At 37.5% G+C, this 12,879-nt stretch overlaps 1 protein-coding gene across 4 annotated transcripts in view; it reads left to right on the top strand.

The window, feature by feature from the left end:
* The window catches only part of ERICH1 (glutamate rich 1), a 103,472-nt gene that overhangs the window by 34,553 nt on the left and 56,040 nt on the right, over positions 1–12,879 (top strand). For all 4 annotated transcript variants that reach the window (XR_012653316.1, XR_012653317.1, XM_075049243.1 and 1 more), the window contains exon 3: positions 1,872–2,006. Coding sequence is in view for 2 of the 4 variants with exons in the window: in XM_075049243.1 (XP_074905344.1) it covers positions 1,872–2,006 (135 nt within the window). In the remaining 2 variants the exon portion in view is untranslated. The remainder of the gene's footprint in view (positions 1–1,871; positions 2,007–12,879) is intronic.

The raw sequence follows: 12,879 nt of genomic DNA, 5'->3' as shown, positions 1-12,879 counted from the left end.
GAAATTCTTCAGAAGGGATTAACTAAAGAAACGTTTATACATGCTTGTAATTTAAAACTACCACCAATCAGCACTTCATCATTAATCAACCTGGGTAGGGGAAAAAAAAAAAATATCAGTGCAAGTACTGCCAGTTCAGTGATTTGGTATCATCTTCATAGAAAGGATCTGTTGAAGAATTATTCCAAATTAACTCTTAGTGCATCTTTTTCCAAATCATGTAACTGTTCTTTATCTTTCTGTATTACTTATTTCTTTTCCTTTCTTATCCTTTAAAGTAAGCATCATCAATATCAGTTTGAAATTTTCTGGCTTGTTCAAGAAAAACAATAACTTTCTAATGTGTTCTCAAAACAAAATTATTACATCCTGATGATGAAAACAACTGTGATGTAGCTTTTCAAAAGTGCCTTGAATGTTCTGAAATGTAATTTATCATAGATATCTAAGATGATCAGTCATGCTGAACTCTTTAAAGTGTGCTGTGAGACATGTCAGTGTATAGTTAAATTATATATTTGCATACAATGTGTATAGCTAAATTACATATTAGAAATATAGATCACTAACAAGAATTATTCTGCCAGGCACAACTGTATTTTAATTGTTTAGGTATTAGTCCAACCGTAGCTGCAGCTTGGTAGTAGGCTTGGATCATCTGGGATCTTCTAGCAAGTTTGTGGTGTAAGGAGGTTAATTGTGACCATCTGCCAAAGATGTTTGTACTGTATATTATTTTAATAGTTCTGTCTATGTGTTTTAAAGGGGCAAATTGCCCCCAAGAAGGGAAGGCTAGTGCTGTGTCTGTGCTGACTTCTGGGGCTGGCTGAGTGGAGAGAAAAAAAAAACACACCAAAGCAAACAAAAAAAACCCACACTGAATGATCTAAAAACTCGCACTGACTGATCTAAAATTCTGAACAATCTAGAATTACATTGCGGCATCTGGAGACACCCTGAACATACTGGCCTTCTGGAAAGGCTTTTGTCTCCCTGTGGTTGATCTCTACTGTTGTCACTACTGAGCAAAAAAAATACAATCTGCTCTTTGGACTGGTTTTGTGTAACTGGAGCAGAAATGCATCTCTGTCATTCCTACAGAGTTACTTCTTGTCTGGTGAATAAATGAAAAGTTTATACTGCCACTCCTGCACGTATTTTTAAATACCTTTTAAAGGGGAAAGAAAGCCTACAAAAACAGTCTACTGCTATCATCACAGATAGTTTCTATACAATGAAATAGTTGGAAACCTGGCCCTTCACACTCTTCACCCCCAGAAAGAAGCAGAGAAAGGATGAGGAGATGAGCCATCTTGGGCAGGCACTGCTGAGGCTTGAAGTGTGGCTTTCAAACTCCCTTTATTTTTGTGCCCTTCAGAACAATATAGGCTATGTTTAAAAGGTCTGCAAATGGACAAACCACAGTTCTGTGATTCTTTTGCTTCTATCACTTCGTAGTCAGCTTGTATCTCTCCATCTTTTATGAAATAGTTCTTAAAGAAATAGTTCTTAAAGAAATTGCTCATGCTGAATGGGGAAGAATGTATAGAGTGTCTCTTAAAATATCACTGTAAGTGGAAGCTGCTTCTGAATTTAGGGCAGAAGAGTTGTCTGATGCAAGGAGGAAAAAGTGTTTCTGGTGGAAAGAACTAACATGTGAAGTGTTTGTTTATTTGTAGCTGCTACAGAATTCAGTGCAATTTTGTTGGTCATGGGATAATTTCACTGTTCCGCACCTGACTTTCTCTCACTTCCTCTTCCTCTGTAAGGATTTTCAAGACCACTTATTATCATTGCTGTAGTTGAGAAAACATTTGAGGAAATCAATACTGAGATCAATAGCCAGACACTTTGTTTTTTTTGTTTTGTAGGTAGTGACAATACAATTCTGTCTCCAAGGAGAATGTACACAGTGGATCTTCCTCCAGAGGGTTACGTTGCAGTTACTCCAGATGCTATTAGTATTTCAGTTTCTGAAAACTCGAACAGTAGTGCTGACTCAGCAGGTAAGTTTGTATGGTTGTGACCATAATGAATTTTTCTGAAGAGAAACTTCTTAGCAACTCATATCGAGTAGATCCAAATTGCAACAATGAAGTATTTAAACTGTTGCTGCCAGTGGGTGTCACTGTTTTGCAGCATAAGCAAAATGAGGCTGTACATCTCTATGGGTTCATTTCCGTTGTTGGAGTTTGAAGACCAGATTCAACATTTGGTTATAGCCATACAGTGCCACTGATCTTACTGAAGTTACATAAAGTGTGACTGAGGACAAAGTCTTTGTCTTCTCCCACTCAAATGCCACATGTATATTCATGCTATGCTTGCTTACAGTCATTTTTAAGAGTGAATGTTAGATAAAGCTGTTTTAATAAGTCTTAATCCTGATGTTCCGAGGAATTGGGCAAAGACTTAATGACCTTTCAAATCTACTTCTCCCAATTAGAACAGATATTCACCCGATTGGAGTTGATGAGGGGAGATACTAATCCTTTAGTGTTGAGAAGCTTTCTGATGAGAAACTGTGACCAGGTAACTTCAGAACCAGTATTTAGCATTGTCAAAGGATACAAGAGAAGCAGCACAGGATCTGTAAAGAAGTGGGCTCTAAGTTGACCCCAGTTAAAAACATGGTTTTCTGAACGATGTTGCTGGAATTAAATTGATTCTGTCTGTCTTGGAAAGAAGTCCTAAGCTTAGATAAGACGAATTCATTTAGTTTTTTCAATTGCTGTGTTCCTGTAGATGTGTTTGTCCAAAATCACTGTCATTTGCTGCTAGGGGCAGTCTACAGCAAAGAAAATACCCAGGTAAGCCTGCTGAAGTAAAACCCTTGATAAGTACTGTTTATTGAACTACTATATCTATTTCAGCCTGGAGATTGCTTAAATGTAAGGAAAACCTAAGATACAACCTGCAGATATGGAAAGGCAAATGCTCTTTGCCTTTGAAAACAGTACCCACAGGGGTGAATTTTCAGCTTAGAAATTGGGTCTGCGCTCTATTCTGAGGTCCATTCAGAATCTGAATACGAGTAAAACTGTTGAACTAGCCCAAGAGATTGAAGCAAAGTACAGCAAGACTGGTGGCACATCAAGAATGTTCTTTCTTGGTGTGAAATGGTTTAAAGAGGTTTTTTGGATTGGGGAAGAAGTAACTTTATCAGAATAACATAACAGTAGATCTTAATAGTGTTACTGTTGGGATTATGGATAGGAAGGTTTTCTAATGCACAGCTTCCAGATTGTGCTTTTTTCTTTATGTTAGACAGGATTCATGTTCAGAATCCAGAGTGGTTCTAGATTATACTTAAATTTGTGTAGTTACACAGTTCTCTTTGGACAGTTCATTGGGTTTCTGTTTCCCAGCATGTCAAATTCAGGCTGCTTATTCTGATCTTGAAGCACCCTTTCTCTTCTGTGCTATATATTCTCTTTTTATTCTTTCATGTGATGTCCTTTCAGATATTAGAGGGATGCTTCTCCCCTTCTGTATTTTGCTAATAGGACTAAATGAGGTCTCATAATACTTTGTAGGTAAATAGACCTATAACATTCATTCTTATACAGGGACTTAAGTGACTTCTAAATAAAACATTAGAATGCAGGCCTCTGAACACTGCTGCAACTGAGATATATCCTTATTAAGGTATCAGCCCAGAACATTCGTGGCAAATTTACTCAGCTGCTGTTTAAAATCTATGAATAAATCAATATGTGGTGCATATTACATGTTGATATATTGCATAGCAGTAAAGTCGAATAGAATTTAGGATTGCGTATATGGCCCCTTTTTAGGGTCATATAAATATTTGTCTGTTTTTACAATTGATAGATTACTGAACAATGGCTTTACTTGCTCATTTTTTAGATTTAATCTTTTCCTCTGGTATTTCAAAACGAATGTACTCAACCATGATAGCAATAAGTAGTGTTCTGGTGTTGCTTAGTGACAGTATTGACTGTTGGATGGTGATCTCTTTTACCTGATCCCAGTCTCAGTGTTCAGGAAGAGTAGGTTTTGGACTTCAGCCACTTTTTTAACAGTTAACAAATGCATCTGGAATTTTAGGAGACTTATTTTTGGTTTGGTTTGTTACTTGACTTTATAGTTTATCATAGAATCAAGAAAAATTAAGTTTGAAGTGATCTTTGGAAGTTTTTAATCTGTGTTCTCTTTGTAAGGTAGTTTTGACTATATATGTCATTCTTGCCAGGCATTTGCCTAATTTGTTCTTAAAAACCTCCCCATAGGGAGATTTTTCTTACGTGCCATTTTCCATTTGCTCTAGTGTTTCACTGCCCTTTAATGCTAGATTTTTCTTGCTGCAACTTAAGGCCCTTATTATTGGTTCTGTCTAAATACAGATTGCAAAATTAGAGATCTGTGCTAATCCTGCAAGGTTGAGGGGCATGGTTAACTTTACTCACATCTATGCCTTTTATAGTATTTAATTTAAGCATATACATAAAATCTATTGCGGGATGAAGGCTGTGATTTCAGGCAGTGCTCATAAAATACAAAAGGAACAGTTCAGACAATTGCACCATGGATTACATAGTTTTCTCACCTAGATTTGGTTGTATATCACTTATTTAGATTTTTTTTTTGAAAGGATAAAGGAAAGCTCTAATGAGAGCCTTTGACACTGAAGAAAAAAGAGGGAGCATGCATGTCTGTATGTATGAATATTCTCTCTATATATAAAATCTGTTTTGTTTAGAAGTGCCTCAGGTGTTCCCAAAGAACAAGCTCCATAAGGTGGAAATGCAGATCTAGTGTTTTTGTTGTTTTACTACTAATACTCTCTGTATGACAAATATGTCACAGGGCGTTGAAGGGCAGCAGGCTATCTTCTGCTGTGTTTCCTGAAAAGTGGAGCATGTTGTATATATGCTGCGTAACAAAAGGCTGCCTTACTAGCCTTTTCTAGCCTTTGGACCTAGGAGTAAGGTAATTAAATTCTGAGGAAATTCAAAGAAACAGAAACCTGACTCAGAAAATAATTTTGTTTATCAAACTTGTCTCGTGAAAATAATCTAACCATATCTTGGGATTAAAATTTTTCAGTTGTGACTTAGTTATATATCAGTGTGATTTGCTGTCTTTTCAATAAATTAAGAAAACCAAATCCATGTCTATCTGAATTAATATAACAAGATTATGACAAGGAATAGATATGCTATGGCTGATATTTCATTGTGTTAAATTCATCTGTGGAAGAATGAAATATTCAGCCAGTAGAATATGAATTTAGACATCAGTTGTTTTTTGAGAGTTTATTTAAAAGTTGAAGTTAATTACAATTATAAATTAAAATAATTTCTTGTCAGCTCTAAAATATGTGTGGGTTTGTCCATTATTAGTCTTCTTTAAACTGGTAGTTACTTTATGGTTGATACTGTTAGAATGAAATGAATCTTGTCCAGACTAGCTTCTGAACAAAAAAACAAACAAACAAAAAAAAAACAAACAACCAGCAAAACAGGTCTGTGTGAATATTTCGGTATGTGTTCCTCCATCAGTCTCTGCGTGTTGTTTTTAGCACTTCAAATAATTTTTCAAATATTTTTAAATACTTTTCTCTGTTGTGAGAAATAAGTTGTGACCAGTTATGCCTTTAACATTACACAGTCACCTTGTGATGTATGCATAAATGACTAATGGCATTGGGATATAAAGTTCTCTAAAACATCTTGGCTTCGTGTTTCCCAGAGGTGAGGGGAATAAAGCTGCTTTTCCAGGTTTGTTTTCTTCATGTAAGCAGATGATTGATGAACCTGTAGTAATGAGAAGAAAAATCTGAGACTGCCTTGCCTTTCAAGAAAACAGTGAAAATTAAATTTATTCAACATTCTTAGAATAAGAATTTAGACTTAGGTGTCTAATTTTTAAAAACTCCCTTGACTGTTTTGGAGGAATTGAGTCACTATGATGGTGTGATCATGTCAGCCTTCTGTGGACTGAATTGAGTAACAGCAATTTGACAGTTAAGGGAGGAAATAATGCAGAGAATTTATTTTGGTTTTCACATGATTTTCTTATTGACTTTGGTACACGTTAATGCATTGCTAACTTTCTTTTAGCCATAGACTTTGTACTTTTGACAAGGGCATTAAAAATGTGTAATGTTCAAGCTACAGATAAGTTATCATCCATCAAATTTTGGTTCTAAACTCAATATCTTCATAGCTTAAAGCTCTTAAATCAGAGATCAAAATTAATTTATTTTTATTAACTATTTATTGAGAAATATTTCTCCAGGAGTAGTCACCTGAGAGATATACAATCATGTTTAAAAGGGTGTTCTGTGTGAAAGGATAATCCAGGTAACTTTAATTATGTGTTCCTTAACTTACTAGGAAGCGGTAGCTTAATTTTGATTTGGTTTGGTTTTTAGCTTCATGAGATGAAGTTAAATTGTGGAGTTCTTGCTTCTTATTTTAAGATAGGTGAAACAATAGAAAATACTTTATCTTGCATTAAAATGTGAAAGCTAAAAATGTAACCTTATTCCTTCTAAAAGATAAATGGTTTATTTCTCCAGCAATGTTTCTTCTTGGATACTCTAATTTAAACTATGGTAATAGAATATAACATATAAAATTATTTTATTTGTGCCCAAAACAGCGTGCTGGATTATAATTTCTCTCTGAAGTGTGTTAGTATTAAAACTATGGTTTTGTGTAGAGTAGCAAAGTGGTATTTGGTGTTTCTTAGACTCATGGCAGAGCAAATTCCTGACCCAGAGACTGTGGAAAATAAAAGGACTGTGCATGCAGGACTTCAGGAATATGCAGTAGTTGAGGGTACATGGAAGAATAGATAAAGAGAATTCAAAGAAAACTGTTCTTAGGGTATTTCTTTTTATTTTTAATTTTATAACCCATTCCTTTTGTTCTTGTCAAGACTCATTCATTTTTCCTTCATATTTTTGAACCGCAATGCAGTATTCATCTGATAATACCCTGTTGTTATCTTGATAACAACCTACCAATTTTGGTGAAACTCCTTCTGTAGACAAAAGGAGCAAGACCTAACTGTGCTTTATTATCCTACCTCTTAATAGGTGTGTTATGAGACAGAGTTTTAGCTAGGAGGAAGAGTGCAGTCTGGATGCTCCATCTCCACGCTGAGAAGTCAAGTTAGAGAAATAGAAGCAACCCACCCTTTTTTTTTTTTTTTTTTTTTTCTTCCTACCTTTTGGCAGCTGGCAAGTCTGAAATAATGTGGGAGGTGGTACTTCTGTGGGACACTTCCTCACCTAGTTAAATTTGCTTGTTGGCCTGCGGCAGTGCAATTGTACATGATAGATGTATGCAAGATAGTTGTTAATGTAGGTGGCCTTTGGACTTTTGCTTTTTTTATTTGTTTCTGTGTATTGGTTTTATGTGGCAAGGTTTTGGTAGCGGGGGGGGGGGGTTACAGGGGTGGCTTCTGTAAGAAGCTGCTGGAAGCTTCCCCTGTGTTCGAGAGAGAGCGAGCCCATACCAGTCGGCTCTGAGACGGACCCGCCGCCAGCCAAGGCCGAGCCAATCAGTGATAGTGGTAACGCCTCTGTGATAACATTTTTAAGAAGGAAAAAAGTTGGGAGAGTGAGAAACAGCCGCGGGAGAGAGGAGTGAGAACATGTAAGAGAAACAAGCCTGCAGACACCAAGGTCAGTGAAGAAGGAGGGGGAGGAGATGCTCCAGGCGCCGGAGCGGAGATTCCCCTGCAGCCCGTGGTGAAGACCCTGGTGAGGCAGGCTGTCCCCCTGCAGTCCAGGGAGGTCCACGGTGGAGCAGATCTCCACCTGCAGCCCGTGGAGGACCCCACGCCGGAGCAGGTGGGTTCCCGAAGGAGGCTGTGACCCCGTGGGAACCCCGCGCTGGAGCAGGTTCCTGGCAGGACCTGCGGATCTGCGGAGAGAGGAGCCCGTGGAGCAGGTTTTCTGGCAGGACTTGTGACCCCGTGGGGGACCCGCGCTGGAGCAGTCTGCTCCTGAAGGACTGCACACCGTGGAAAGGACCCATGCTGGAGCAGTTCGTGAAGAACTGCAGCCCGTGGGAATGGCCCACGTTGGAGAAGTTCATGGAGGACTGACCCCGTGGGTGGGACCCCACGCTGGAGCGGGGGAAGAGTGTGATGAGCCCTCACCCTGAGGAGGTGAAGCGGCAGAAAATAACGTGTGATGACCGTAAACCCCATCCCTGTCCCCCTTGTGCCGCTGGGGGGGTTTGGTGGAGAAATCCGGGAGTGAAGTTGTGCCCGGGAAGAAGGGAGGGGTGGTGGGAAGGTGTTCTGAGATTTCGTTTTATTTCTCATTACCTTACTCTGGCTGATTTGTAATAAATTGAGCTAATTTTCCCTAAGCTGAGTCTGTTTTGCCCGTGACGGTAATTAGTGAATGATCTCTCCTGTCCTTATCTCGACCCGCAAGTTTTTGTTATATTTTTCTCTCCCCTGTCCAGCTGAGGATGGGGGAGTGATAGAACGGCTCTGGTGGGCACCTGGCGTTTAGCCAGGGTCAACCCATCACATTCTGTCAGAAAGGGCAATACAGAAAAGAATCGCTACTGCTGCAGCAAGAGGTTCAAGCTGACGGAATGAATTTAGAGATCTCTCTCATTTACATACAAATAAATCAAGTTATTCAAATGAGATGCGTCCCAGGAAATTAGCTATGTCGGTGAAGGATAGTGCATTGGGTAGGGGTTATTTAGTATACCTCCTAAAAACTACTGCATTTCTTGAGTTTGGTTCTGCTGGCAAAAATGTTTGGACTTACTGATCAGCAAAATATAAATTTGGTAAAGGCATAATCAGGTAGTCTCTTCTCTGTCTGTAGTGCCTTAATTCACTTAAGGTTTAAGGCAGCCAGTTTAGGAAGACATAATAATGCTCAAGCCTGTGTTTGTTGTTAAGGAGATGCTAGTATGACTCATGTGTTGACTACTTATGTTCTTGGCAGGTGGTTGGGTATGTGATGCATTACAGAACTGATATACTCAGCACACCAAGGGAACAATATGTTTTAAGCAGCTAAGGCCGGCAGCAAACCTTTTTCACTGGTAGGTAGCACCAGTTGTGAAACTTCAGCATTATGAATCTTTTTGTAGCCTTCAAACCAGAGGGATCACTAGACCGTGTAATTTAATCTTCTGTACCTGCTAGAAAGGTCTTACCCCATATTGAACTCAGCAGTTTGTGTTTGGGGGAAAAAAAATTACCATGCACATTTCAAAGATGTCACAGAGTTTCTACCACTTTCTGGTAATTTGTTCTAATAGTTAATTGGCCTTACTCTATTTAAAAAAAAAAGTGAAAATTGTTTTGTTTTTTTTTTCCTTCCTTCATTTGAGTAAAGAGCCTTAAAAAAGGCAGTATTTTCTTCCTACAAAGAAGCACAGTATTCAAGTCACCATCAATCTTTTTTGATTAGATAAACAGATTCACTTGTATTGCTCCAAGATATTTATTTCAATCCTCAAGTCACTTTTGTAGCTCTTTTATGTATCTCCCTTTTCATAGCATCCTTTTAAGAATATAAACTCCAGTACTGCATGTAGTATTTGTGGTTTCAGCAAGGCCATGTGCTGAAATAAAATAGTCTTTGTATCTCTACCCACTACTCCGGGGTCTTTTCATATGTCAAAAAATTGCATCACTGTTTTTCTGCCGCAGCATTCCACCAAGAACTGCTGTTATTTGATATATTGATACCTTGGCCATTGCCAAAAGTCAGTCTCTTGGAAAATGTTTTCTGATAAACAACTGGATTTGATAACATTTAAAATTTGTGTGGTTTAGTGTCTGGGTCTTTTTGTTTGGTGGGTTTTTTTTGTTTGGGGTTTTTGGGGTTTTTTTGGTTTGGTGGCTTTTTTTTTTTTTTGGAACTAGGTTACCAAGTAGTGCTTATGTATGACTTCCCTGTTCTCATTACTTTTTTTAATATCAACAGTAATTTTAATGTTAATCATTGATGAAAAAGCCATGTAGCTGCAAGCTTCCTGCCAGTCCCTGCAGAACCGGGCTTTTTTAAATGGACAGCTGGGGTTTTTTTAAGTCATCTCAAACCATATCTCAAAATCTTAGTGCTTTGAGTTCATAGGCTTTATGTGTTGCAAGAAAAGGGTATCCAAATCTGTAAGTATTTTTATTTTCCCTATATATTAATAACTCATGTCTTACATTTGCCATTCTTGGAGTCATACTATGTGATTTCAGCATGTCCCAGCATCCCAATTTCAGCATCCCAGTTACAACAGATTGCCCGGAATTCTTTACTGTTGAAGAAACTAATACTATATCAAAGTTTTAAATATATTTTCAAATTAATCAGAAGGAGTATCAGTAGAAGAAAGTTAAAAGAAATACTGCATTAAAAAATGTTTATGCTTTAACTCAACTTTGGTTCATTCATGCATATTTCCTCAGACTTGTTCGCCTGGGTCTTTGCTCTGCTAGTAAGGATGGTGTAGACCTGCAGGTTTGAAAACTTATTTGTAAAAGAGTTACTTTAAAAGGTGGTTTTCAATAATTCAGCAAGAAAAGAAGCAGTGATTACATGGTAGTTCTGGCTCTTTTGTATTTCTAATGGTTAGGCTAAGTCTTTTTTAATTTCTATTAATGAATTCCCTTAGTTAATTTTGGGTGTTCTGGTTTTAATTTTCTGCCTGTTTGGATGTCACTGTTTATTATTAAAACAATATCTTTGTGCATGGTAAAATTATAGGTGATAGCATTCTGTAATTTAGCTCTGTCCTTACAGAAATTAATGTATGACTCCCCGTTCATGAATGGCAGATTTTCCTGAGCTCCCAACAGCTTCAGACATGTCATCCTCGGAAAGCAAGCTGTAGCAACAATGACACCTCTGTTAAGGCTGTTAATGTAAGCCTTTCCATAATGTTGCTGGTGTTTATAGATTAATCAATAACTTGGAAGGGGACATGTCTGTGAGGTTAAGCAACCTTCTCCTCTACAGCCAGTTTCTTCTTCAGCTTAAGTGTACCTGACATTTTGGAACCAGTTACAGCAAAAGATGGCACGAACAAGTAGAGATGTTGGACAGCTACATCTGAAGAATTTTGTACTTCAGATGTTTTCTCCTTGAATATCCTTTCTGCACACCTTGTTTTTGATAGATGCAATGATATTCCTAATAGATAAAATCACCACAGGTTTCTTTCTGAAACTGAATAAGTTTAAATAAGCACTTTTATTTTGAGAGTTCAGATAAAGTGTTTAATCATTTGTTACCTCAGGCTTAATTTAAAAAAAAAAAAAAAAAAAATCTAGATCCAGTAGTGCTTGTATTTACACTGACACTGTTATCAGTTGACTTATATCACTGGAATTAAACTGCAAGGTTAAGACAGACCTAAATCAACTTCTCTAATTTAATATTGCTCTGGAAAATTTTAAAATCCTGTTCTATCTGACCAGGAGAAGGTTTCCTTTTTAAAGTGACACTGGATTTAAAAGTCGTTTGGAATTCTAGTCATGTGTTTAACTTTTATCATATTGACTTCCAATGAATTAAATGTATGCCTAAAAGGAGATGGTTGCTGATGTACCATGCTGCAAAAGCTAGCTGACTAGTGTGATCACTTCTTTTTGGAAATCTTTCTTTAGTGAACTACGTGTGAGAGAGATTATAAACATTTGAGGTGGGTGTAGTTTGGGCAGTCACCTACAGAAAACATCTCCAGACTACTGGTATCCTGTAGCAGTATTCTAAGCAATTTCAGTGTTCTGTCAAGCAGCCAGCTAGAATGAAGTAATCACCTCTCTTGGTTCAGACTTGTTTGTTGTGAAACCTTCTGAAGGTGAGTGTGAAATTCACCAAGAAATTCACTGCTGCCCACGGAGGGTTTTTAAACACAGGATTGGGCTATCAATTTAAACTGTATGAATCACTAGTTTAGGTTTATATACGGTGTAGAAACCAGTCATGTCTAACTACCACTGTCTGTAACTATTTACATCTTCTAAATGCCAATATATCCACAAGCATATGGGACTATTACAGAACTCGTGCATCATGGTAAGATTAGGAGTTGTTTAATGTCACTGAAGTCTTCAGTAGTTCTCCTGTGATAGTTTCTAACATTAAGACATTGGTAGACACCCCATTTAACAAAAAGCAAAAAAACAACACACATTTCCCCCCCCCCCCCCAAAAAAAAAAAAAAAAAAAAAAAAAAAACCACCACACACACAAAACAAGACTCTGGAAGATGTCTTTGGAAGTGGAATGGTAAAGAATTATGCCTCAGATTTTTAGTCAAAATTTGTATGTGGTGTTGGGAAAGGCTGTAAATGCTGAAAATGTATGCATACATTGAGGAAAAAATATAGTAATGTGATACACTGGTAATGCTTTACTTCAGCCATGGCCGCATGTTAGTGGTTTATTAAAGATGTTTGATTTGTATTTCTGTAACTGTAAATAAGTACACTTATAGGTACTGTAAGTATTAGTTAACTTTCTGCATGCTTTTGAGAAAGCCTTGAATGCTTGAATAACAAAACTGTACCTTTGAAATGAGATCTCATTCCTATGTGTTTCTGTAGTGCAGAAAACAATGTGCCCGTAATCCTGGTTTATGCCTTCACATTTTAACAAAGAGATCACTTGGTTGGAACCCAGAGGGCAAATGTGTGCTTAAGCAGAGTAAGAACTCACCAACAAGTGCATTTTTAATGGGACACGTTTACTCTGGCTGTTACCTTCACTATCTGTGTCATTTCTTAGTCCTTCATCTTTTCTTTGTTTCTTATTTGTCTGTGATAAAATCGATGTTTCAAACTGAATATCCTCTTGTTTACATGTCTGTAAGTCTGAAAGTAATTTGATTAAAGTAAGTTCCACTAATCAGGTGGCAGTATGTG

The sequence above is a fragment of the Buteo buteo genome, chromosome 17 (genome assembly GCF_964188355.1).
Source record: "Buteo buteo chromosome 17, bButBut1.hap1.1, whole genome shotgun sequence".
NCBI lineage: Eukaryota > Metazoa > Chordata > Aves > Accipitriformes > Accipitridae > Buteo > Buteo buteo.
The sequence above is the reverse complement of the archived record's forward strand: the minus strand, read 5'-3'. Positions and strand labels throughout refer to the sequence as shown.